Raw genomic sequence first — 27,272 nt, forward strand, 5'->3', positions numbered from 1 at the left:
CACAGACGGTTGCAAAAAAAGCCTAGAGGAGGGAGGGAGGGATTGAAGCTCGACAGTTCCCTTTTCCCTCCGTCGCCCTCTTTTCTCTCCGCTCGGGATCCCTCCCCCCCCCCTTCCCCTTCGGTTCCCTTTCCCGCCCAGGACTGGCTGAGCTCACTCTCCAGCTGTCGGAGGGGAGAGAGCGGGAGGCGAGGGTCTTTCTCTCCTTTCCTGATCTTTGATATACATTGGAAACGGGGCAAGTGGGATTTCTATATCTCTGGAAGGTCCAGGGTGGGAGAAAGAACTCTTGTCTGCCATCCGGAGCTGGAGGAGGGATGTTGCTTTTGCAGAGCAGTCCCATCTCTCCTCATCAGCGGCGCCGGAAACTCTTTTCTGAGCTGGTAAGTTTTGTTTTGCTTCTTTTTCCATTGCTCCCGGTTGCCTTTATTGCAATCATGGGCAAACTTCGGCCCTCCGGGTGTTTTGGACTCCAACTCCCACAATTCCTAACAGCCTACCGGCTGTTAGGAATTGTGGGAGTTGGAGTCCAAAACACCCAGAGGGCCGAAGTTTGCCCATGACTGCTTTTTAGGGTGCATCCACACACTCTTCCTGCCTCGGCTCAGTGCTGTGCAATCATGGGAGTTGTATAGTTGCCTAGTTTCCAACAGACCTCACAACCCCTGAGGATGCCTGCCATAGATGCAGGCGAAACGTCAGGAGAGAATGCTTCTGCAACATGGCCATACAGCCTGGAAAACCCTTCTGGAACATGATCATGCTGCCTGGAAAACCCAGTGATTCCGGCTATGAAACAATACATTGGGACTAGACTGTTTTCATTCTATAGTGGAGATGCGCCTTTAATGCATGTAAACAGATGCAGCAACCTCTTTGTATGAGCCCTTGTTGCAAGAATATTCCTTTGCAAAGGTTGCATTGGGAGAGGACAGATCTATGGAGTTGGAGGAGGACAGGATAAAGGGCATATTTCCCATCTTCAGGGGTTCATCTGCACTGTAGCTTGACCTCACTTCGACTGCTATGCCTCAATACAGTAGAGTCTCACATATCCAACATTCGCTTATCCAACGTTCTGGATTATCCAACACATTTTTGTAGTCAATGTTTTCAATATATCGTGATATTTTGGTGCTAAATTTGTAAATACAGTAATTACTACGTAGCATTACTGCCTATTGGCAGTATGGGCAATTGATTCTAAGAATATACACTACTTTAATTCCTATTTGTAACTGGATTGATTAGTAAAGTACAGTAGAGTCTCACTTATCCAACGTTCTGGATTATCCAACACATTTTTGTAGTCAATGTTTTCAATACATCGTGATATTTTGGTGCTAAATTTGTAAATACAGTAATTACTACATAGCATTACTGTGTATTGAACTACTTTTTCTGTCAAATTTGTTGTATAACATAATGTTTTGGTGCTTAATTTGTAAAATCATAACCTAATTTGATGTTTAATAGGCTTCTCCTTAATCTCTCCTTATTATCCAACATATTCGCTTATCCAATGTTCTGCCGGCCCGTTTATGTTGGATAAGTGAGACTCTACTGTACTTTGCAACCGTGTTGTTTTAGCAAGTCTTTCGCCTCTGCCAGAGTGCTGGTGCTTCCTCAAAATACAACTCCCAGGATCCCTGACAGTTAAAGTGGAGTCAAGCTGCATTCATTTTATAGTGTAGATGCGCCCCAAGTTGTACTCTTCCTGCTCTTTGAGCTTCCATCAAATGGGAATTTAATATCGAGGTGGGAAAAAACCCAACAACAACAGGGCACAAGCAGTTATATCGCTGGGTTGCTGTGAGTTTTCTGGGCTGTATGGCCATGTTCCAGAAGCATTCCCCCCTGACGTTTTGCCTGCATCTATGGCAGACATCCTCAGAGGTTGTGAGGTCTGTTGGAAATTAGGCAAGTGGGGTTTATACATCTGTGGAAGGTCCAGGGTGGGAGAAAGAACTCTTGTCTGTTGGAGGCCAGTGTGAATGTTGCAATTGGCCACCTTGATTGGCATTGAAAAGCCTTTCAGCTTCAAGATCTGGTTGCTTCCTGCCTAGTGGAAGGTGTGAGGTGATTAGCTGACCCTGATTGATTCATGTCTGAAATTCCCCAGTTTCCAGAGTGTTGTTTTTTTATTTGTATTTGTATTTTATTTATTACTTATTTTTATTTACTGTTAGAGTTTTTAAAATACAGTAGAGTCTCACTTATCCAAGCTTCACTTATCCAAGGTTCTGTATTATCCAAGGCAGTCTGCCTTTTAGTAGCCATTGTTTTTGCAGTAAATGTTGCAATGTTTTGGTGCTAAATTCATAAATACAGTAATTACTACATAACATTACTGTGTATTGAACTGCTTTTTCTGTCAGTTTCTAGTAAAACATGATGTTTTGGTGCTTAATTTGTAAAATCATAATGTAATTTTATGTTTAATAGGCTTTTTTCTTAATCCCTCCTTATTATCCAAGATTTTCGCTTATCCAAGGTTCTGCCGGCCCGTTTATCTTGGATAAGTGAGACTCTACTGTACTGGTAGACAGATTTTGTTCGTTTTTGTGGTTTCCTCCTTTCTGTTGAAATTGTCCACATGTTTGTGGATTTCAATGGTTTCTCTGTGTAGTCTGACATGGTTGTTGTTAGAGTAGTCCAGCATTTCTGTGTTCTCAAATAATATGCATTGGGAGAGGACAGATCTATAGAGTTGGAGGAGGACGTAGGGTTGGATACGGGGCGTATTTCTCATCTCCAGGGGTTCATCTGCACTGTAGAATTAACACAGTTTGACATCTCTTTGACTGCTATGTCTCAATACTTTGCAGCCGTGTCTCTGCCAGAGTGCTGGTGCCTCCTCAAACTACAATTCCCAGGAGTTTAATATCAAGGTGGAAAAACAACAAGGCACAAGCAGTTATAAGGAGGAAACCATGAAAATGAACACAATCTGTAATAAAAAACCTCTAAAATCAGGACAGTAAATAAAGAACACCACTCAGAAAACAGATAAATTCCATACGTGACAATCAGAGCCAATTAACACTACCCATCAAAGGATTCCCTGAGGCAGCAAGCAGCCAGACCTTGAAGCTGCAAGGCCATTCAATGTTAATTACAGGCAGGCAAGAGTTCTTTCTCACACCCTGGACATTCCACAGATATATACACCTCACTTAACTAGTTTCCAACAACCTCACAATCTCTCACAACACAGATGCATGTTTTTTTGGGGGGAGGGGGTTGTTTTTTTTAATGTCAGGAGTGACTTGAGAAACTGCAAGTCGCTTCTGGTGTGAGAGAATTGGCCGTCTGCAAGGACGTTGCCCAGGGGATGCCCGGATGTTTTGATATTTTTTCATCCTTGTGCATGTGAAAAGTTAGGAGATAATGCTTCTGGAACATAGCCACACAGCCTGGAAAACTCACAGCAACACTATGCAAAGTCTCAATACTTTGCAGCCCTGTCATTTTGGCAAGTCTTTCGCCTTCTCTATCAGAGTGCTGGTGCCTCCCCAAACTACCACTCCCAGGATCCCATAGCAGTGAGCCCTGGCTGTTTAAAGTGGAGTCAAGCTGCATTCATTCTACAGTGTAGATGCGCCCCAAGTTTTACTTTCCCTCTGAGTTTGTTTCCATCAAATGGGAGTTTAATATCAAAGTCTAAAAAACAACATGGCACATGCAGCCATATTGCTTCTTATTAAAAAAATCCTCTCCTTGGAAAAGAATCGCCTCTTGGAGGGGCTTTGTTTTATTGATGTATATACAACTTGGTTAACAACTGATCTCCCCCACCCTCACCCACACATACACAAACACGCACACCCCGCCCAGATTCCCAGCTGTGCCTTTTCCTCCCCTCCCTCCAACCAAGCTATTTAATCACAGTATTTTCAACTGATTCGAGCCCTCTAGTCCCAAAGGGAATATTTCCATTGAACAGCAGTACTGCTTTCCTGTCTGGGATCCAAGCCAGGGAGGAGGGGGCAGCGGAGCCAGAAACATTGCTGGAGCCCTTATTGCGTATATGTGTCCATCCATTTTACACACACGCATACAACCACCAGTAGCCAGGGACTGGGGACCAGTTGGTTGAGCTACAGTTTCTGGAGGGGAAAGCTTTCATCTATAATGCTTTTTGGGGCAAGGGAGCTTGTATTTTGCCAGCTGGGAAGTGTCTTGAAATGTTCGTATAAGGGAGTTGCTTTTTCCGGGCGGTATGGACATGCTCCAGAAGCATTTTCTCCTGATGTTTCACCCATAACTATGGCCGACATCCTCAGAGGTTGTGAGGTCTGTTGAAAACTAGGCAATCAGGGTTTATATATCTGTGGAAAGTCCAGGGTGGGAGAAATAACTCTTATCTGTTTGAGGCAAGTATTAATGTAGCAATTGACCACCTTGATTAGCATTGAATGGCTTTGCAGCTTCAAGGACTGGCTGCTTACTGCCTGGGGGAATCCTTTGTTAGGTGGCCCTGATTGTTTTCCGTTTAGAATTCTCCTGTTTTCTGAGTTTTCCCATCCTCGACTTTCCACAGATACATAAACTCCTCTTGCCTAGTTTCCAGCAGACCTCACAACCTCTGAGGATGCCTGCCATAGATACGGGCGAAACATCAGGAGATAATGCTTCAGGAACATGGCCATACAGCCAGGAAAATTCACAGTAACCCAGTGATTCCGGCCATAAAAGCCTTCGACAACACATTGTGTTGTATAAGGCCTGACAGTGGAGTTAGTTTCATCTAAGAATCAGATTGGGGTCATTGCATGCAGGGAGGTAATAAAAACATTGCACATATACAGAGTGCTTTCTCCCACCTGCCTTGAAACAACCATCACCCACCCAGTGAATGGGAATAGTTTTCAGAAGATGGTTGCTCTGCTGCCTATGTTAAAAGGGGAATGTTGAATTGGAGCTCAATTTGTTGATTCTAATATGCTGGAGTTGGGACTTCTACTCTTGTTTTCATGATGATGATGTGTATTTGTTCTCTGCTTTCCTCTCTTGATCAAGACCCAAAGCAGCTCAAAACTAAAAATGATACAATTAAAAACCTATAACATATAAATATTAAAATTGAATTAGACCTACAGTTAGTAAAACAAGTCAGTTAAAAGCACATTAAACAAATAACTAAACATTGTTAAAAAAATTGAAACACCATCCCCTGTGACTTAGTTTGCTCTCTTAGAATCCCCTTCTTTAAAAACACCCCACCGCCAAATTTTGAATCTCCTAGTGTATACATTTTAAAAAAAAGGTAGGGTGGACTAGAGAGGGTTGAGCTTATCAGGTGGTCAGCTTGAATTTGGAAATCATGTATTTTCTTACTTGAAAAAATGTATTAATTTGAGACCACACGTTTAATTTGAGCCCCTTTTTGTCATGTTGAATCTTGTGTAGACCATAAATCAACTGTCCTTCTGCCAACAGCCATGTCTCAAGAGGTTGCCTGCCATAGATGCGGGCAAAACATCAGGAGAGAATGCTTCTGGAACATGGCCATACAGCTATTGGCATGTGGATTTCACCCTCTTTCCTTGGGAGGAAACCTATGTAACTTATTGTGTCATCCTAGGAATTGCTTCATAAGAATAAGTTAGTTATTAATTTGCTTTATCTATCCTGTGGGACATGGGGTCATATAAAATGAATGGACTTTAAGGCCATTGTGGATTTACACCCATGACTGACAACGTAGAAGTGAAAGCTGCATAAACTTATGGTGATTTTTTTTTGTGTCAGAAGCAACTTGAGAAACTGCAAGTTGCTTCTGGTGTGAGAAAATTGGCCGTTTGCAACAACATTGTCCAGGAGACAATGTTTGATGTTTTACTGTCCTTGTGGGAGGTTTCTCTAATGTCCTCGCATTGGGGAGCTGGAGCTGACAGATGGGAGCTCACCCCACTCCCCGGATTTGAACCACCGACCTTTTGGCCAGCAGTCCTGCTAGCACAAGGGTTTAACCCATTGTGCCACCAGGCGCTGCAACCTATGGTGATGATCTGAGACTGTTTGGCTACAAATACTCAGAGCTGGTTTCTGTTACTATTACATTATCTTGCAAAGGTGAGATACCATCTCTGCAAATGCATCTCTCCTCTGCTTCTCTCATAAATGAACACTTTTTGTAAGTTTTTTTCATGGCCACGTTGCAGGGATGGGAATTACGTGATCCTCCTAATGTTGCTGGGCTTCATCCCCCAGTTTGTTGTGCTGCATGTTTCCCACCACGATTATAGGACTTTTTTCTTCTTTTTCAAGGTCAGCTGTAGCAAAATTAGAAGCAGATTCCCAGCAATATCCTTGTGCAGCTCAACTGCTCAGTGTTCCTCTTGAGACAAAGGTCCCATTTGTCTCTACATTCATTTCTGACCAAAACACAGAGTTTGTCCAGAGTTTCGAACTATAGCTCCCAGAATCTCTCTTGCCTTGGAGATTCTAGAAAGTATCACCCAGGGAAAAAATAGCCAACTATTCCAAATTACTTTAATTCCGAAATTAAAGACAAATAAAAGGATGGACCCAAGTGAAAATGACATATCCACAGAAATAGGGAATCTATTTTTCATGTTCAGCTGATCTCTGATGCCCAGAATAAGGGAGCAATTCTTCAAGAAGGGGGCACTTTTGACAACCCTTGTTCTAGGAGAATTGGAACTGTCCATCTTGCCTTGTCTTTCTCCCAGCTTGAAATGGGACCCATATGAAAAATGATGGATACCTTCCCCCCGAAGCTGGGATGGGAGCCCAGAAGTTCTGGCTCCTTGTTGTAAGTCCTGCTCCAATTCTCTAGGCTCCCCCCTTCCCCTCCTGAGCTGGGAACGAGACCCAGAAGTTCTGGCTGGTGACCAGGCTTTAAATCGTTGTTGAAATGAGATGTAATTATGGGCTTCCACCTCTTTGTGTTTCTTGCCCACCCTAAAGTTGACCCCTTCATCATTTTCTAGTTTAAGGGGAGGGAGTATAGGACGTGTATGTATAAGCTTTGGCTTGGGTTTCATATGATGACTGCCAGATTTGGAAAGGAGGAGGATTGAACTTTGTTGCCAATTCCAACTGGTTTGGCTTGTTGGGGGGACTGTGGTGGGGTGGAGAGCATCATGCTTTCTCCTTCTCTGGTCCTGCAAATAGCTTAACCTTTGACAAGTGGGAAGGGAATAGGAAGTGCTATGCTTAGAAAATTGAGGTGTTGGAAATAAAATGGGTAGGTTTGGATGAACATAAGGACAGATCACATCAAAGGCACATCTAGTGCAGCATTGTTCCTCACAAGGTCAAAGAACAGAACGGCCTTGGCCTGTCTGCAAAATGGCCATAAATGGAACATCCTCTCCTACATCAGTTACAGGGGAACCCAGTCATGCTACTACTACCATATATATTTCTGTATGTCTAGAAATTGTAGTCAAACTATCAACCCCAAAAACATGGATCAACTTATTCACGAGTCAATGTCCCCTTCTCTGAGAACAGTGGTAAAAGACAAGAGTTTAGTCCATCTTAGGAGAAATTAAAAGAAATGGTGACCACCAATTATTGTCTCTGCTGTGGTTCTGCTTGTCTTTTTTGAATGCCTAGATGAGGAAATGGTGGTAGTCAGGGATATTTGGCCTCCTGAAGTGGTATTTTGTCTCTCTTTTCTTTGAATGACCCTTGACTTATCCATGGGTCATATCAAAATCCATAATTTTGACCCCCAAATCTGCCCTTGACCTTCACGTAAGGTTGATGAATACATAAGTACAGTAGAGTCTCACTTATCCAAGCCTCGCTTATCCAAATTTCTGGATTATCCAAGCCATTTTTGTAGTCAATGTTTTCAATATATCGTGATATTTTGGTGCTAAATTCATAAATACAATAATTACAACATAACATTACTGCGTATTGCACTACTTTTTCTGTCAAATTTGTTGTATAACATGATGTTTTGGTGCTTAATTTGTAAAACCATAACCTAACTTGATAATAAGCTTTTCCTTAATCCCCCCTTATTATCCAAGATATTCGCTTATCCAAGCTTCTGCCGGCCCATTTAGCTTGGTTAAGTGAGACTCTACTGTATATACATTATTATGATTATTAATTTGTTTTTATCCCGCTTTACTCCCACGGGTGAAATTCAAAGCAGAGAACAAATTAAAACAGCAGAAATTACATGATACAAAATAAAATAAAACCGATAAACCGATAGCACAGTTACATAAACCATAGACAACAAAGTTAATAAATACAACATCTTCCACTAAAATTCCCTGAGCCCCATGCCATTGAGGTCATCCATAAGAAATTACATTAAAAATCCTAAAGCTCTGTAAGTTTAGGCCGTTTATCCGTTGTCAGGTCTGAGATAGCCTTCGTTGATATGTCTTATTAGCCTGTTATGGGTTATCGGGAAAGGCCTGCTTCCATAAGAAGGTTTTAACCTTTGTACGAAGTGCCAATAGAGAGGGAGCCAATCACACCACTTTGAGAAGGGACTTCCAGAGCCGTGGGGCCACCACCAAGAAGGCCCTCTCTCTCAGTCCCACCAACTGTGCTTGTGACGGCGGTGGGACTGAGAGAAGGGCCTCTCCTGATGATCTCAGGGCTCGTGTGGTCTAGTCGGAGGACATGCAGTCCCTCAAGTAGGCATAAAACTCAGCTAGATCCCCCACTTTCTTGATGGACATCCGTGTTCTTCATTGTTATACAAACTATTATAAATTAGGTCCTCCCTCTCTAATCCTGGAGATAACATGCAGACATGACACAGAGCTGTTGATTGTTTTGTCCTTCATGAATTTGCCTGACCTCCTTTTAAGCTAGCCGAATAGGTGGCCATTGTTCTATAGGGTGAAAGCAAATGTCACTGTCCATGACCAGTGTGAAGAAATACTTCCTCTTTCCTGTGTTCTGCATCTCACACTTTTCAGCCACACTGGAAGATCCACAGATTTTAGGAAGAGAATTTTTGTAATATTCACTTTGTCTCGATTTTATATTGTCTCAATTTCATGCACCTCTGTTATGCCCCAACTTCCCCTGTGTTCCTTGTTTCTTAACAAAAAAAAGTGCCTAGATGTTTAACCTTTTCTCATAGGGGTGTTATTCCAGTCCTTTAATCCAACGTTTACCTGCTTTAGTTGAATATAGATAGAACTGTTTCTTTTGGTTTAGTGAATTGGTCTGTTCAGAAGCTGCTCGGAGAGGAAGAGCCCCCCATTCTTCTTGTGTAACTGGGTGTGAGATAGAAGAGAATGCATTTATTTCAAAAATATTATTTTTACAAGTTTTTTTATTTCATTTTCCCAGTTTTATAATATAAAAGGAAAGGGGGAATAATAGGATGAAAAATAAAGAAAAGTATGATATGTATGTTACAGAGTTTTGTCAATAAATTAAATCTGCACAGGTGTCTATTGTAGCGCCAAGGATGTGGGAGGGGGATATTGTTGTAACACATCCATTTATTTATATTTGTTTATTATAGTTTTAAGCTTCCTGCTGGTGTAAATTGTTGCCAATTTAAATTGATGTAATCTTAGCTGTCGTGAACAGTATTTTTACTGAAAAGATAGTATTACATTTTACTAAAGACAGTAATATAGCAGAGGAAGAGTTCTACCACTGTATATTGTGCAGTTGGCATTTGAGTAAGCTTGCTCACATTATTGTGATACCATTTTGGATGCTTCTTATTTTGGGTTCTGGCTTTTAGTTGTTTGGATGCTATCTTCTTCTCCCTTCTATTAATATAAAACAACAATACAACTGGGGTCTAGGTTGTAGCTGTATCATAATAATTATCTTGACAGCAGTCATCCACCAAAGGAGATGTTGATGGGACTGGTGACAGGAAACAGACACAGGATTGTCACTGCCCAATATGTATGGTTATTTATTTTTTTGTGTGTGTCAGGACGACTTGAGAAACTGCAAGTCGCTTCTGGTATGAGAGAATTGGCTGTCTGCAAGGATATTGCCCAGGGGATGCCTGGATGTTTTGATGTATTTACCATCCTTATGGGAGGCTTCTCTCATGTCCTCGCATGGGGAGCTGGAGCTGATAGAGGAAACTAATCTACGCTCTCCCCTGGTTGGATTCGAACCAGCAGCGTTCAGGTCAGCAACCCAACCTTAAATTCATTGGTCCTGCCAGCACAAAGATTTAACTCACTGCACCATCAAGATAATATGTATGGTAAAGCTGATGAGTATCACCCTTAGGAGACTTTTATCTCCTAAGGGTGTGCAATAATGTTTTACTGACAGTTATGTTTACATTTATTCTTTTTTCTAATTTGTAATTTTTACTAAAATAAGTATGTTATCATTATTTTATAATGTGATGTTAAGTAATGTAGTTGTAGGGCCTCCGGTGGCGCAGTGGGTTAAAGCACTGAGCTACTGAACTTGCAGACCAAAAGGTCGCAGGTTTGAATCCGGGGAGCAGAATGAGCGCCCACTGTTAGCCCCAGCTTCTACCAACCTAGCAGTTCTAAAACATGCAAATGTGAGTAGATCAATAGGTACTGCTCTGGCGGGAAGGTAACGGCGCTCCATGCAGTCATGCCGGCCATATGACCTTGGAGGTGTCTATGGACAATGCCAGCTCTTTGGCTCAGAAATGGAAATGAGCACGACTGGACTTAACATCAGGGGAAACCTTTACCTTTTATGTAGTTGAAGCACTGAATGTTTGTAATTTTATGTATATTTATGTTAACCGCCCTGAGTTCCTCTGGGGAGAGAGGGCAGTCTAGAAATGAGGTTTATTTATATTTATTTTATTTATTTATTCTCTGCTCTAGCAACGATTTTTGGCTAAGGCCAAGTATATCTACTTGATCAAATGCTGAAAGACAAAAAGTTTCAATCCTTGCACCTCATAAATTGGGATATGTGCAGGGCAGAGCAGAGTAGTTGAAGTACTTGGTGTGGAGTTAAACACCAGAGGCGAAATCAGAGCAACAGCACAAGGAGAAGTGACCGGAATTGGGACCCCTTTAGACCCTACAGGACTCATATTATTGTCTCATCTTTTCCTAAGGCTTTCTTGGCTTGCTTTGACACAGCCCTGGACGAGCTGGGAAGAGAAAGTAGTCCTTTTCAGAGCGTAAAAAGTGGGGTCCTTCTTTGGATGGCAATTCCCAGAATGTCCCCTGCCATCTGGCTTCTGAGAACTGTAGTCCTAAAACAAAGCTGAGTTTGACATGGTTTGTGGTGTTGAAGAAGTTGTTGGGCTTTGTCCTTACTGAAGCCTGATGAAACTCTCTTTACAGGCGGCCTCTCCCACTGCAATGGCTCTGGAAAGCTGAGCTGAATTCCTGCTGCTGAGCATGGATCCCACCTCGCTGCTTCCGCTGGTCTTGTCTCCTGACCCCCGGGGCTTTAACCAAGGGGCGACCGAACCCAGCGAGCCTGCCTTGGACCCCTGCAGCCTCCTTTCAAACAGGCACTATGAGGTGGTGCCCTGCATCATCTGTGCTCTCTGCTGCATTTTTGGAGTTGTTTACTGCTGCTTTGGTGAGTCAAGGGGAAAGGAGGTTTGTGTGAGCTCCTTGCACTCATCACTTCTCTGTCCTCCATCTGTCTCCAAGAGTACTCCATGGCTTTGCCTTCCTAGCCTCCTGCTTTGGACAATGATAACACCCACATTTCCTGAACAGGCAGATTCCCTAGTGATGTGAAGAACAGGTGATTCGAAATACAATTCTCTAGCACCTGCTCCAAGAACCTTTGGATCTTCAAACATCTTAGGCTGCAACTCCCACACTTCCTTAGTAATTATATTGGGAATGGAAGTCCAGATCCTTTGGTGGGCTGCTAGATCCCTAATCTAGTGGGTTGTTCCATCTCTAAAACAGTGGTTTAGTCCAAAAAGAGAGAACCACTTTCAACCCCAGACTAGCCCTTGTTCATTTCCCTCCTTTTGGCAGCAGTGGAAGTGAACTGGTTCAAAAAAGGAGGCATGTAAGGAGAAAAGCACCTTTCCATCTTTTTTCTTCTTCTTTCCACTGTGATCCTGGCAAGGATGTGGATTTTCTAGAGACTCTGGCAATAAAGTGCATGCGTTCTCTCCCCTTTTCTCTTTCTCTTCTGTGCCTTCCCTGCCTTGTTATCACACACTAGCTTTGCCAGCATAGAGAGTAAAAGGTTGCTGGTGCCCCACCATTTGTACCATCTAAGATGTGTGAACCTTCCTAGGGAGTGGGAGCGGGTGAGTCACAGCGGTAAATGCCAGTCTGAACCCACACACAAAGACATTTCAAAACATGAGCTGCTATAAAGGTAGGAGTGCAAACTTAGAGGTTATGGGTCTGTGAAGTAGGGTTTGTGGAAGGATATGCAACTCACTAGCACCAAATTGGGGCCCCTGGTGGCACAGTGTGTTAAAGCGCTGAGCTGCTGAACTTGCAGACCAAAAGGTCCCAGGTTCAAATCCCGGGAGCGGAATGAGCGCCCGCTGTTAGCCCCAGCTCCTGCCAACCTAGCAGTTCGAAAACATGCAAACGTGAGTAGATCAATAGGTACCGCTCTGGCGGAAAGGTAACGGCGCTCCATGCAGTCATGCCGGCCACATGACCTGGAGATGTCTATGGACAATGCCGGCTCTTCCGCTTAAAAATGGAGATGAGCACCAACCCCCAGAGTCGGTCACGACTGGACTTAACGTCAGGGGAAACCTTTACCTTTACTTAGCACCAAATTTCTCTTCTAGGGGTTCATCTTCAGACTCCTCTCTGCCTTGTTAATGTTGCACTCTCCCTTCCATTATGGCAGTGAGATATCCAGAATTTAGAGAGTGTATAGTTAGACTCCTACTATGCTGGAGGAATTTTCTCATATGCACATATATGCTCAGTTTTGGATGTTACAGGAGCGGGTATTCCATTCCTCCCAGCACAGTATCTAAAATTCCCATGAAATACTTGCTGGATAGTCTATGAAGCCCCCTACACAGCTATTCCGTGTTTTGTAGGGAATGGGCAGAATAGGAGAAATACCTGGCTACTCTGAGATCATCTAGGACAATGGTTCTCAACCTGTGGCCCCCAGATGTTTTCGGCCTGCAACTCCCAGAAATCCCAGCCAGTTTCCCACCTGTTTGGATTTCTGGAAGTTGAATGCCAAAAACATCTGGGGACCCCCGGTTGAGAACCACTGATCTAGGATTCTCCAGAATTCCTAGTGTTGCTGTAATCATTTTACATCCGGTTACAAGGATGTAGCAATGTCACTCCATCAAGCACAGAATAGCCATATAGTGGGCTTCAGAGGCTATTTAGTAATTTTTGGAGTGGCATATGGCTTCGTCTAGCATGGGTGTAGACCTACTATACATCAAGCCATAGAGCAGTGGTTCTCAACCTGTGGTCCCCAGATGTTTTTGGCCTGCAATTCCCAGAAATCCCAGGCAGTTTACCACCTGTTAGGATTTCTGGGAGTTGAAAGCCAAAACATCTGGGGACCCACAGGTTGAGAACCACATATGTTGTTGCTAACGTATCTAGGTGGTATTCAGAAATCTTTTACTGTTTCCAACTTTTTAGTGACCCTAACATTGAGTTAAGGAGCACCATTTCCACAGAAGCAGTTCTATAGACTATATTTTAGAGGAAGGAACTGCCCAAACTACCTCTTGAGTATTCCTTACTCAGGGTAATTCTGTGGAACTCATGAGGTTGCCATAAATTGACAGGTGACTTGAATGCAACACAAAAATAAGCTGCAAGATTGGCCCCTATACCTTTTATGGTGCCTCATATGAACTGTGGAGCGCAGATGGTTCCCTTCTGCCAAGGAAGGAGACAAGAGCAGGGGACTCTGGAATATATCAACATGATTTTGGATGGAGGTTTGGAAAAAAAACCCTTTTTAGGAGTCAGTGCATATGCTCTTATGACAGTGGTTCTCAACCCGTGGGTCCCCAGGTGTTTTGGCCTACAACTCCCAGAAATGTCAGCCAGTTTACCAGCTGTTAGGATTTCGGGGAGTTGAAGGCCAAAACATCTGGGGACCCACAAGTTGAGAACCACTGTCTTATGAGAACCTGTAGGTCACAGCTGGATCGAACAAATGTAGGTTATACGTATGATGAACAGGTTAATACACCATAACTTGAACAATAAAAAACATAAAGTTAGCTCCGTCTTGGAAATCTAATTGGAATACAACTATGAAAGGGAAGAAACCAAATAAAGACAAAATTGCATCTGAGACTTAAATTTGTTTTTGTTGTAGAGTAACCTAAGACTGTTGTTCAAACAACAAGCTGTGAAATGTGGAGGCGAGTTATAACTTCTGGTTTTTATAATAGTTGTCTTGTTTTAAAAGTCACAAATTATTCCCTTTTCCATAGTGAACTCACATTTTAGTTTCAATAAATAGCACTATAGCGGACTATAGCCAGAACACAAGGTCCTTCATGCTTGATCTATTTCAAATAATACAAAATACCCAGTTGTTTTAGGAGAATAATGATAACAAGTCTGCATCACAAATTGCATGAAACCATTGTTCTGAATGATTACAAAAAGAGGACCAGAATTTGGCAACGTGCTTCTCGAGCCATACTTCCTGCCTCTCCGTAGGAGCTACGAATGTAGTCCACATAATGAGGGTTAGAGGATTTAACCCTTTGCCAATAGTAGTTCATGCCTCGGCTTGTTCTTCCACTCCCTCTTTGAGGCCTTTTGCTAATTTTGCTTCTTTTCCCGCTCTGTCAACAGGCTACCGTTGTTTCAAGGCCATCATGTTCCTCTCAGGGCTGCTCTTTGGTTCAGCCGTGATCTTCTTGCTCTGCTACAAGGAGCGCATCTTGGATACCCAGCTGAGCCTGGAGGTCAGCGCTGGCATTGCCCTGGGCATCGGGGTCCTGTGTGGCTTAGTCACGATGCTGGTGCACTCGGTTGGGTTGTTCCTAACTGGGCTTCTGCTTGGCTTGCTGGTGGCCACCGCTGGGCTGGTGGCCACGGAGCCTTTATATGAGCTGCCCAGTGCCTGGGTCCCAGCTGGATCTCTGCTGGGCTCAGCCCTTTTGGGTGCTGTCTTGGCCTTGCGCTGGCAGAAAGCCCTCACAGTCATTTCCACAGCCGTGTTTGGGGGCGCAGTGCTGACCCTCTGCTTGGACTATGCGGTGGAGAACTTGGCTATGGGGCAGCACATCTACGACCGCCTCCGCCTGGCTCCTTCTTCCCCGCTCTGCTGGTGCGGCTGGGCCGTGCTGGCCACCTGGCCCGCCCTCGCCTTGATGGGAATTCTGCTGCAGTGGAAAGTGACCGCTGAAGGCTTCTCACACACAGACGGTGAGTGGAAATCTTTGGGGCTAGTACAAATAAATCAGAAAAATATGGCATGGAAGTGTGATACAATTATCTTCTGGAGGGAGACATTTCTTTTGGCCGTAGCATGGTAGAGCAAAGGAAGCCCAGGTTGATTATAGCATGATGACAACAATGTTATTGTTGTGCATCTTCAAGTCATTTCCAACTTACAATGAACCTATCACAGGGCTTTCTTGGCAAGGTTTGTCTTTACCTTGTTTTAATAACTCATGTTTTGATTTTTTTGGTTTTAATAGTAACTGTTCATTTAAATACAGCAGAGTCTCACTTATCCAACACTCGCTTATCCAACGTTCTAGGTTATCCAACGCATTTTTGTAGTCAATATTTTCAATACATCATGATATTTTGGTGCTAAATTCGTAAATACAGTAATTACTACATAGCATTACTGCATATTGAATTACTTTTTCTGTCAAATTTGTTGTATAACATGATGTTTTGGTGCTTAATTTGTAAAATCATAGCCTAATTTGATGTTTAATAGGCTTTTCCTTAATCTCTCCTTATTATCCAACATATTCGCTTATCCAATGTTCTGCTGGCCCGTTTATGTTGGATAAGCGAGACTCTACTGTATATGTGTGTATGGCACCGAATTGCTGTCTGTTGTAAGGCCACCTTGAATCCCCTTGTGGGTGAGAAGGACAGTTAGAAATATGGTAAATAAATAAATTCCTTCCTATGAGGCTGAGAGAGAGTGACTTGCCCAAGGTCACCCAGTGGGTAGCCATGGCCAAGCAAAGATTCAAATCATGGTTCTGGAGTCATAGACCTATGTTCAAACCACTATACCACCATGGCTTTCAATGGCAATGCTAGTAAAACCACATTTTCTCATTGAATGACACATGGTGAACTCCGCAATATCTGTTACCAAGGAACTAACATACGTTGGCAGCATTTGAGAGAATAAGCCATACCCCATCCCACTGTTATTACTGTAATAGGACAATGAAGACGGAGAACAGCATAAGGTACATGACATACTGGAAATTTTTTGTTGCAGAAATCTCCAAAGCAAGGATTACTGCAGCATTCAAGTCATATCCTCCAGTTATCTGCAGAGAGGCTGCAGATAATAGGCCCTGAGCAAGGACCCTTCTTTGCTTTAAAATGACCCCCAAATAGCATTAATATTAGGTATTCTTGAGAATACATAAAAACGTATTTCACCCGATGTGTGCCTTTGTTTGTGACTCAAGGTGCAGCGGGTTAAACTGCTCAGCTGTTGAATTTGCAGACTGAAAGGCCAATGGTTCAAATCCAGGGAGCGGGGTGAGCTCCCACTGTTAGCCCTAGCTTCTGCCAACCTAGCAGTTCAAAAACATGCAAACGTGAGTAGATCAATAGGTACTGTTTGGTGACAGTGCTCCATGCAGTCATGCCGGCCACATGACCTTGGAGGTGTCTACAGACAACACCGGCTCTTCGGCTTAGAAATGGAAATGAGCGCCAACCCCCAGAGTCGGACACAACTGGACTTACTGTCAGGGGAAAACCTTTACCTTTACTATGGAATACTCTTTGTTCTGCACTCACAATCCTATGGAGATGGAGCAATTTTATCCTGTGAAATGCAATGGAATTTCCATGGAGTAAAAAAAAAAAACACCCTATAAAGCAAATTATTTTGAATGCCTGCAGATTAGAGTTATTTATACTGTATTATTGTGTTTTCTAGGTGTTATATGTTTTGCTATTGTGCACCACTTTGAAATATTCAAGTCTAAGCTATTGACAAATATTAGAGGGAGAAATTAGGAACCATGTGCGAATAAGGCTTGTGCAGTGTGAAAGTACTGTTTTCCTTGACTTTTCTGGGAGATTGGGAGCTATGGACAAAGCAAGAATATGAACTAGTCAGACAGGACCAAGACAGAGAAAAGATGGTATAAGGCAGTCAGAGACAGAGGGAAGGTCTGAATAGGGGTTAGAGAGCTCTATGTGAGGAATGGGTTTAGGGATTTCTTGTTTAACTTATAAATCTTTACTTTCTTTATTTTCTATGACTGTGTCCCAACAGTTCCATTTAGGAATTGTTTAAATCTATTATTTTTACCACATTGAACCCACTGATCAACTAAACCAGTTGCCCCTAATAGGGATCACCTTGAAGTGCAATTACCAGATCCAGGGTGGGATCTTGCCAGTAAAAGTGGGGAAGGTGAATGATAGGAGCCCAAGGGTTGGACTTGTGGGACCATCCTGGAAAAGGAGTTCTATCACAATGACCTAGGACCGGATTTTCCTTCTGAACTTAACTTACTCCCAGGATCGCCATGAAGCTAAATATGGGGTGGGAGGAAAGAAACACAAATACTGTCCTGAGCTGGTTAGTGTTGGAGTTTTACCCCACATTGCCCAAGTCTGCAGTCCTCAGTAAGGAGCAGTTAATTAGCTACTTGGTTATGTAGAATGGATACTTTGCAGCTGCATGCCTTTTGTCTTTGACTTTAGTGGGTGCTGTGTGTATTGAAATCTCTCTCTGCTTGTGTGTCAGGACAGATGTGGTGTTTGGAGATTTTCCCCTCTCTTTTGAATCCTAGAAGAGATGGGGTTAGTTAGCGTAGCTCAGACACAGTTGTTTACTATTAAGAAATGTAGATATTATTTTTGTAAATATTTTTTTGTGATTTTAAAGATTGAACTCTGGATCTTTGCCTCCTAAGCTCTAAATTCTTTCCAGCCACATGGCACTTCACGATCTGCTTGCTGTGAACTGAATGCTCAACTATAAGTATCCTGTTTTTGCATAATTTTGAATGCTCTGCCTTTTTTGGGCGGTTTTCCTTATCACCCAGAAAATCCTAACACTTAGAGGGAAAGTGGGTTGAAAATGGACAGAGAGAATATACAGTAGAGTCTCACTTATCCAACATTCGCTTATCCAACGTTCTGGATTATCCAACGCATTTTTGTAGTCATTTTTTTAAATATAGCGTGATATTTTGATGCTAAATTCATAAATACAGTAATTACAACATAGCATTACTGCATTGAACTACTTTTTCTGTCAAATTTGTTGTATAACATGATGTTTTGGTGCTTAATTTGTAAAATCATAACCTAATTTTAATAGGCTTCTCCTTAATCTCTCCTTATTATCCAACATATTCGCTTATCCAACGTTCTGCCGGCCTGTTTATGTTGGATAAGTGAGACTCTATACTGTACCGCTGTCATTTGTCTCACCTAAAAGGTTTTTAGGAATCGAAGAAATCAGACACATCAGGATGGCTATAGTACACATTAGCCTCCCTTTCACAAAAAGGAGGAGTATTAACAAAAGGGAATTGTCTTTCTCCCCACGTGATCCAATTCAAAACTGAATCCTGTGGTCAGAAGTGAAAATCTCAGTCTCTTCCACAGAGAATGTGTTTCACTGAGTTAAGGTGGGGCTTCCTTATTACCTCCTAGTATTGTTTTGGATTCAGCTGCTTCCTTGAGGGATTTTGGGGGTGGGCACTGTCTGGTTTAACACTCCTGTTCTCTTACCCAGTGGTCCTGAATCGGCGCCAGAAGCAGCTACAGCTATTGCGGATTCGGCAACGTGAAGCCAAGAAGAGGCAGAGCCAGGGTTCCCAGGAAGGATCCTACCGACACAAGCCTAGTGCTGTCAAGCGCTGTGCAGGAGATGTCCTTGCACCAGTGAGTAGTTGTTCAGATACAACTTCTTTTTGTCACAGATTATCATCCCCTTTTCTACTGTGCTGCTCTCTGACCTGCCTTACTTGGGGGTGCATTCACACTACGTAGTTATAGCGGTGTGATTCCACTTTAACTGTCATGGCTGCCTCTAGTGGTGTCCTGGATTTGATCCTTCCTGGCTGAGGACTCCAAAGGCCCCTCCCTCAAATCCCATTCCCAGGATTCCTTGGGGTGGAACCGTGACCGTTAAAGTGGATTCATGGTAGTATAATTCTGGTAAAACCATTTATGTGTATTGTATCTGTCCCATTATCTTATTTAGCCAACGATGGGGAGTAAGGACTGTGCAATAAATGAATGAGAGTTTAAGCAAGAGACAACTCTTTATATTTGTTTATGTGTCATGCAGGGATTAGGAACATGGAAACTTCTAGGTGTTGCAGGATTGCAACTCCTATCAGCCCTAAACCACATAGTAAGAGGTGATGGAAAAACTAAAGATCAATTACCACTCTGTGTGTGTGTGTGTGTGTGTGTGTGTGTGTGTGTATATATATATGTATGTATATATATATATATATATATATATATATATATATATATATAGCACTCTGTATCCATGGATTCTCCATCCATTGATGAAAATTAGTTTGACACCCCAGTTGTGATGAGTGAGGAATGTGTGTCCATCCAGATGTCACTGTACTGCAACTTCTCTCTCTTTTTTATTTTTGGTTATCCCCCATGCGGACTGGGAACAATGGGAATTGCAGCCCAACAGCCCTTATGGCTCTGAGGTTGAAGAAAGCTTAAATGACATTTTAAAGTTAGATGTTATATCCACAGGAGCCCCTGGTGGCACAGGGGGTTAAACCACTGAGCTGCTGAACTTGCTGACCGAAAGGTCGGCGGTTCGAATACAGGGAGTGGGGTGAGCTCCCGCTGTTATCCCCAGCTTCTGCCAACCTAGCAGTTAGAAAACATGCAAATGTGAGCAGATCAATAGGTACCACTCCAGCGGGAAAGTAACGAGGCTCTATGCAATCATGCCAGCCACACGACTTTGGAGGTGTCTATGGACAATGCTGGCTCTTTGGTTTAGAAATGGTGATGAGCACCAACCCCCAGAGTCGGACACAACTAGACTTAATGTCTGGGGAAAACCTTTACCTTTACCCATTATATCCATAAGCCTTGAATCTAAATCCAAACCCCACTCTCCTGACTAAACAGAACACACTGTAGCCTTTCAGATGTTGCTGTATCACAACTCCCATCAGCTTGGCCATGATATCTAATGATACATCAGTTGTAGTCCTGCATCTGGAGGGTCACATAAAATGACATGGTGAGCTGGATTCAGGCCTTGGCTCTTGAGTTCAACACATGTGCATTGCAAGAAATAAATGCTTCCTTTCCCTGTAAACATGTTTCCAATTATCTACCTATAGTAGCCTGATTGCTGCTTATATTCTGGAATGGTAGGGTTAAATATTCTAGCAGCTTAATGGGAAGCACTGCATTTTGTATTAACCGACAGTTAACAATGACCATTTGAATCCACATTGAGAATCTTACAGCTTGAAGAAACAGAAGGCAAACTAGTTTGACTTCTTCCCAAGGCTGCTAAGATGCTTTCCCAACCCTCCCAATTCTGATTAAGATTCATGATTTACATGAAGTTTCACCGTCAAAAAGCTATATATGTATTGTCACAGTCACAATATATTTGGAGACATAGCTGTGTAAGTCTGGAATCTCAATTTGAAAAGGGATCCTGTAGCAGTTTAGGTGAAGCTTTCATAGACCAAGTCTTCCTTCCACACGTGAAAATATTTGAGGAGATAGACTTAGTCGGCAAAAGCTTCTATGACCAACTTTGTTCTCTAAAATCCTTTTCCTATTGATACTGGAAATCTATGTGATCCTCGTTGTTTAACTTAGAAAAAGATAATGTTCTCTACTAAGTAGTATTTATTTCCTTCTGATGCTCAATACAGTCAGAACTTGGATGTAACAAATTGTTTGTTACTTTCATTCTTAGTACCATAATGAGCTGTGTTGCTTTTATGTATTACAATAAGGAGTTAATTTTCAGTTTCTTGGATAAAGAGTTGCTTTGAAACATTTTGGATGGAACAGTGTTTGGATCTTATATTTAATAATCAATTGAAACAGAATGCATTGGCAACATGCTACTAAAGAGTGAAAGATAATGGCAACAAATAACTTTTCTCCTAAGTAATATTGAATAATGTGTTGTTGAAGGCTTTTATGGCCGGACTCACTGAGTTGTGAGTTTTCTGGGCTGTATGGCCATGTTCCAGAAGCAGTCTCTCCTGACGTTTTGCCCACATTTATGGTAGGCATCCTCAGAGATTGAGGTCTGTTGGAAACTAAGTAAGTGAGGTCTATATATCTGTGGAATGTCCACTCTGGACAATCCACAGATATATAATCAAGGTGGCAAATTGCAACATTCACACATACCTCAAGCAGACAAGAGCTCTTTCTCCCACCCTGGACCTTCCACAGACATATAAACCCCACTTACTTAGTTTCCAACAGACCTCTGAGAACCTTAGTTTCCTCAACAGACCTCAGTTTCCTCAACCTCTGAGGATGCCTACCATAGATATGGGCAAAACATCAGGAGAAAATGCTTCTGGAACATGGTCATACAGCATGGAAAACTCACAACAACCCAATATTGAGTAACGTTTTAAACATATCTAAGCTGTGAATGCACTACATAATAGCCATTTATAGTCTTATTTATCTTAAATCTTCCTTAAAGCCATCTTATGATAGCTAATTTAACCATTAAAGGAATGTTCCCTTCTGTATATTGTGTCTAATCACTGCTGCTTGGATCTATTCATATTAATTCATATTACTGAATGATTCTATGATTCTAATTTTCCCTTTCAACTCATACTGAAAGTGGAAATGCATCCGATATATCTGGCTCAATTTCTCCCTAAGGAGGAACACATGAATGTTCAGAGGAAGCAGGAATGGGAGAATTCAGTGGGAACTGAGAAAAGACTCAGTCCAGACTTTAATATGATCAAACCCTGAAATCTACAGCATATATAGCAATTTTCCCTGCTGCTAGACAACAAGGCAAGACTGAATGTTTGAGTAAATAGTGCAGGAAAGGTATGCTTCTCCAGATTTGTAGATTATCACACTACGCTGTTAAAGAATTGGTATCTCACTTTAAATCCTATAGATGCCTCTTGTTGAATCCTGGGATTTGCAGTATAGGGAGGGCCCTTTCAAATTCTCAGCCAGAGGGTTTCTGGGCCTCACTAAACTACAAATCCCAGAATTCTGCAGGGGGCTTTAAAGTGGGGTACATACTCTTTAAAGCAGTGGTTCTCAACCTGTGGGTCCCCAGATGTTTTGGCCTTCAACTCCCAGAAATCCTAACAGCTGGTAAACTGGCTGGGATTTTTGGGAGTTGGAGGTCAAAACACCTGGGGACCCACAGGTTGAGAACCACAGCTTTAAAGAGTAGTGTGATAAATAATACATGCTTGGTATTTCAGCTGTGATATGTCATACGTCTCTTGTGCACATCATCTGTTGCTTCTTTGTAGAGTTGCCCTTTCCTTTCCACTTTAGATCCACTGGTGGCAACAGACAGAAGTTAGGAATGTGAAATGGCCCCTCAAAAAGGATAAAAGCCCCGATGTTTCAAGTAAATGTGTTGTTCCCTTTGCTTGGTTCATGACCTGACTGTCTCTCTCTCTCTCTCTCTCCTCCCCCATCTGCACCCTACAAAGAGTTACATTCAGAGCCTGCGTGACCGCCAGCAATTGGGAACGGGCACTTCACTGAGCAATCTGAATGCCAACGCTCACACCGCGGTGGATCTGGATTACGACTCCAGCTCTACGGTGCCTCTTACCACCCCTCGAGGCTGCCTCTGAAAAGGTTGACGTTGTTGCCATCTCCTTCCACTTGTGCCTTCAGCAGGGACATAATCGGACTCAGTCCACAGTTCTGAATATTTTTGCCTTGTACGCAAATATCATTGGCTAGCCTACTATAGTTTTTCTAAACTCCTTTTTTTAATGGTCAAAAAAGGTGCTCCATTTCTCTCCTCCTCTTAACAGACAGGGTTTGAGGCCACCACACATGACTGAGCTGGCATATTGGGAAGGAAGAGATTTTCGAAAAGTAATAATTTATTTCCATTTAAGTTAAGGAAGGATGCCACCTTTCTCTGCAGGGTATCTGGAGCTGCCTTGCAAACGATGCTGGGATTCAGGGCCATTCTAGAGTAGCCGTCCTTTCCTTTGAAGCACATTCTGTTGTTGCCACTTTCGTGAGTTTAAAAAAAAAGCCATAGTTGTGCCCCACTTTTTCAAATGAAGGGAAAATTTGTCCCAGTTTGCAGCAGATCTAGAGTAGTTGGATACTATTTTGGATTCGGTGAGTTACTCAGGGCTAAAACAACTAGAAAGTAACTTGACATTGTTAACAGGGCTACAAGTTGGTTATTCCAACCTATGGTGCTTTTGTGACGTTATGCCTTTGGATGTATGCCATATGACACTAGGTTGTGAGAATGTTCACAGTTATGCTGCCCTTCCATGTTACACATATATTGTAATTGTGTTCTATGGCATCCTGGGACTTTAGACAGAGGCACGAGGGAGGCTCCAAAACCCTTGCCCTCAACTACCAATCCCAGGCTTCCATAGGATGAAAGTGTAGTAGTTAAAGTGGAATCATAGCATACAGCTGAGTAGTGTGACAAAGCCCTTTGTTCATCCTTTTCCGAAGGCATTTTGACCTGCCTATGTGAAGAAGGGAGTTGTTCTTCCTACCCTAATGTAATTTAAGCTCTATAACATTATTCCTCAATGCAAGACTTTGCCCCTCATGCTATTATAGTCACCTGTAAGAACTCCTCAACCTAACTCTCTCCATCTTCTGATCGTAAAGATGGGGTGGAAACTGACGCTCCTTCAGAAGATTTTGGACTTTTCAACTGGCACCAAGCCTGGGCATCATGGTTATTGATCAGTGATGACAGGAGTGGCCATCCAGAGATACTCGAGGACTGCAAATTCTCCACCAGTCCGTTGTGTAGACTGTGGTGATGGAAGTAGCTTATTGCTTTTTGGCTAAACAGTGGTGTACATACAAGTATGGTAGACCCAGTGAACCAGTGGGAACTTGCAACTCTTGCATGAGTTCAATTTATCCAGTGGGTCTATTCTTGCTGGGACCAAGCAGCTGGATTCAGGCCACTTGTTATCAGCACCTGCCCCTTTAAAAGATAAGGCAACAACTGGTAGCGTTATGATTGTTTTGGATGTAATAGGTGATATTTACTAATTCTTAAAATGCTGTTTGTCTGGTTTGAGGCCATTTTATATCTTAAAGTGAATTTTAAAAACATACTGATGTTCGGTTGCTGTGAGTTTTCCAGGCTGTCTGGCCATGTTCCAGAAGCATTCTCTCCTGACTTTTCGCCCACATCTATGGCAGACATCCTCAGAGGTTGTGAGCTCTGTTGGAAACTAGGCAAGAGGGGTTTATATATCTGTGGAATAATGTCCAGGGTGGGAGAAAAAACTCTTGTCTGTTTGAGGCGAGTGTGAATGTTGCAACTGATCACCTTGATTAGCATTGAATAGCCTTGCAGCTTCAAAGCTTGATTGCTTCCTACCTGGGGGAATCCTTCGTTGGGAGGTGATTCCAGGCAAGAAGCAGTCAGGGCCAGGTAATCACCTCCCAACAAAGGATTCCCCGAGGGAGGAAGCAGTCAAGCTTTGAAGCTGCAAGGCTATTCAGTGCTAATCAAGGTGGCCAATTGCAACATTCACACCTGCTTTAAACAGACAAGAGTTCTTTCTCCCACCCTGGACCTTCCACAGATATATAAACCCCACTTGACTAGTTTTCAACAGACTTCACAACCTCTAAGGATGCCTGCTATAGATGTGGGTGAAACGTCAGGACAAAATGCTTCTGGAAGATGGCCATACAGCCTGGAAAACTCACAGCAACCCAGTTATTCCAGCCATGAAAGCTTTCGACAACATACTGATGTTCCTTTCAAAACAACTTCTTACTTTGGAACTGCTGAACCTGATAACTAATTTCTTTAAAATGATGTACTAAGTTCCAGATTTGAGAAGGATGGCTGCAGCACTCCTATAGACCTCCTATGTGATTTCACATGCCAATGGTGTAGGCTATGAAATAACACGGGGAGCCCACCCTCCATTTTGTGGAACTGGTTTCTCTCTTCTGAACCTATGGCCAGTGAGAAGCTCCCATTCATCCTTTTATGTGACTATAATGGTGTTTGGGGTGATGCCAAATAGTACCCTAATTATCCAGTGTGCCTTCTCTAAGCAATATAGAGCCTTACCTGCACCAGTGTGGGTTTCAGTCTTGACAGTGGTACTTTCGAGAACATGTAGATAAGGATGTAAAGCATTTTTTAAAAAGTACAAGCTGTTTACCTGTAGCATAACTACCCAAATGTCAAATTCTGAACCATAATTCTCAAATTGGTGAGCACATCTAGACTGGCATCCTGTTTCAGAAATCTCTTTGATGTAGCCGATTGTTTCCTGTGGATTGTTTTTGTTACTGTTTTGTAACTCCTGTTTGTAATACTTAACACAGACGTCTTTTGTGCTTTGTACTTTTTATACATTCTTACGTGGTGGGTCACACAGAAAAGATGAGGGTTAGGGAGGGAATGTATCTTTCAGAGAACTTTGTGAAACAGACATTACCAATTTTTTTCTGCTTACAAAGTGAGAAAATGTATGAACATGGGTGTTTTGTTGCTGCTTTTAACAAGCCAGAACAATAGGCCATTTAGGTCGATCCTCTTCTGATTGGCAGTAGCTATGGTAGAAGGACTATTTTTTCTTCTTTCAACAAACCTGGGACCTTCTGTCTACAAAGTATGCCCTCTATCTGAGAACCTCATATTTTTAGTGGCTCCTGACAAGGCAGATTCGTACCAGAGACATGTCTTTTAGGGATCAGCGAAAGATAGTTTAAGGCAGGGATCCTCTAACCTTTCAAGCCGAGAACTGGTTCACGATCACTCAGACTGTTGGGTGGATGAGCTGGATTACATTTTGAAAAATACACTAACTCCTACGCATACTGTACAAATCTTATTTGGAGTGCAAAACAAACAAAAGAACAATACAATATTTGAAATGAAGAAGAAACATTAACCAACATAGGCAAAGGTAAAGGTTTCCCCTGACGTCAAGTCCAGTCATGTCTGACTCTGGGGGTTGGTGCTCATCTCCATTTCTAAGCCGAAGAGCCGGCGTTGTCCGTAGACACCTCCAAGGTCATGTGGCCAGCATGACTGCATGGAGTGCTGTTACCTTCCCACCGGAGCGGTACCTATTGATCTACTCACATTGGCATGTTTTCCAACTGCTAGGTTGGCAGGAGCTGGAGCTAACAGCGGCCGTTCATGCCGCTCCCAGGATTTGAACCTGGGACCTTTCGGTCTGCAAATTCAGCAGCTCAGCGCTTTTAACACACTTCGCCACCGGGGCTCCTTTAGGTCTAACCAACGTAGACCTACCAATATGTCAATGGGAAGTGTGAGCTTGCTTTTGGTTGATGAGATCGTCAAGTTAATTGAGATTGTTGTTGTGTGCCTTGAAGTTGTTTCAGACTCAAGGTAACTCTAAGGCCCCTTCCACACAGCTGAGTAAAATCCCACATTATCTGTTTTGAACTGGGATATATGGCAGTATGGACTCAGGGCCCCTCCACACAGCCCTCTAGCCCAGAATATCAAGGCAGAAAATCCCACAATAACTGCTTTGAACTGGGTTATCTGAATCCACACTCAGATAATGTGGGATTTTTTGCCTTGATATTCTGGGATATAGGGCTGTGTGGAGGGGCCTTCAGATAGCCCAGTTCAAAGCAGATACTGTGGGACTTTCTGCCTTGATACTCTGGTTTGTATGGCTGTGTGGAAGAGCTTTATGTCTAATGTTTAGGGTGGGAGCCAAGTAAATAACCTTGGAGGGCAGCATCCAACCTGCAGGCTTTAGTCTAGAGACCCCTGGTCTAAGGGTTGTAATGTTGTATGTCCTTTTGGGGATTGGGGCAGGGAAAAGGCAGTCAAAGATATCTTGTATACATATATGCACAAACTAAGGTCTGTCTGTCAGCAAGGAAAGAGGTGCTCTGGACAAAATTACTTCTGGCAGCTGTTCTTCCTATAGCAATGGACCTGAAACTTGCTGGACAGCATGTTGG

At 42.7% G+C, this 27,272-nt stretch overlaps 1 protein-coding gene across 1 annotated transcript; it reads left to right on the forward strand.

Moving 5' to 3' along the window:
* LOC100554757 (transmembrane protein 198) lies at positions 1 to 25,668 on the forward strand. Its single transcript, XM_003223236.4, has 5 exons — positions 1 to 383; positions 11,277 to 11,520; positions 14,727 to 15,302; positions 18,844 to 18,992; positions 22,784 to 25,668. The coding sequence occupies exons 2-5, from the start codon at positions 11,334 to 11,336 to the stop codon at positions 22,928 to 22,930; spliced, it is 1,059 nt and encodes a 352-aa protein (XP_003223284.1). The 5' UTR covers positions 1 to 383; positions 11,277 to 11,333; the 3' UTR covers positions 22,931 to 25,668.
* Positions 25,669 to 27,272: the final 1,604 nt, after the last annotated feature.

This window comes from Anolis carolinensis, chromosome 2, assembly GCF_035594765.1.
Source record: "Anolis carolinensis isolate JA03-04 chromosome 2, rAnoCar3.1.pri, whole genome shotgun sequence".
NCBI classification, from domain to species: Eukaryota; Metazoa; Chordata; class Lepidosauria; order Squamata; family Dactyloidae; genus Anolis; species Anolis carolinensis.

Excerpts from the sequence above, each read along its gene's own strand:
- LOC100554757 (XM_003223236.4), top strand. The coding sequence starts at position 11,334 with ATGGATCCCACCTCGCTGCTTCCGCTGGTCTTGTCTCCTGACCCCCGG. Across the intron at positions 11,521-14,726 it reads AGTTGTTTACTGCTGCTTTG|GCTACCGTTGTTTCAAGGCC; the intron begins GTGAGTCAAGGG and ends CTCTGTCAACAG. Across the intron at positions 15,303-18,843 it reads AGGCTTCTCACACACAGACG|TGGTCCTGAATCGGCGCCAG; the intron begins GTGAGTGGAAAT and ends TCTCTTACCCAG.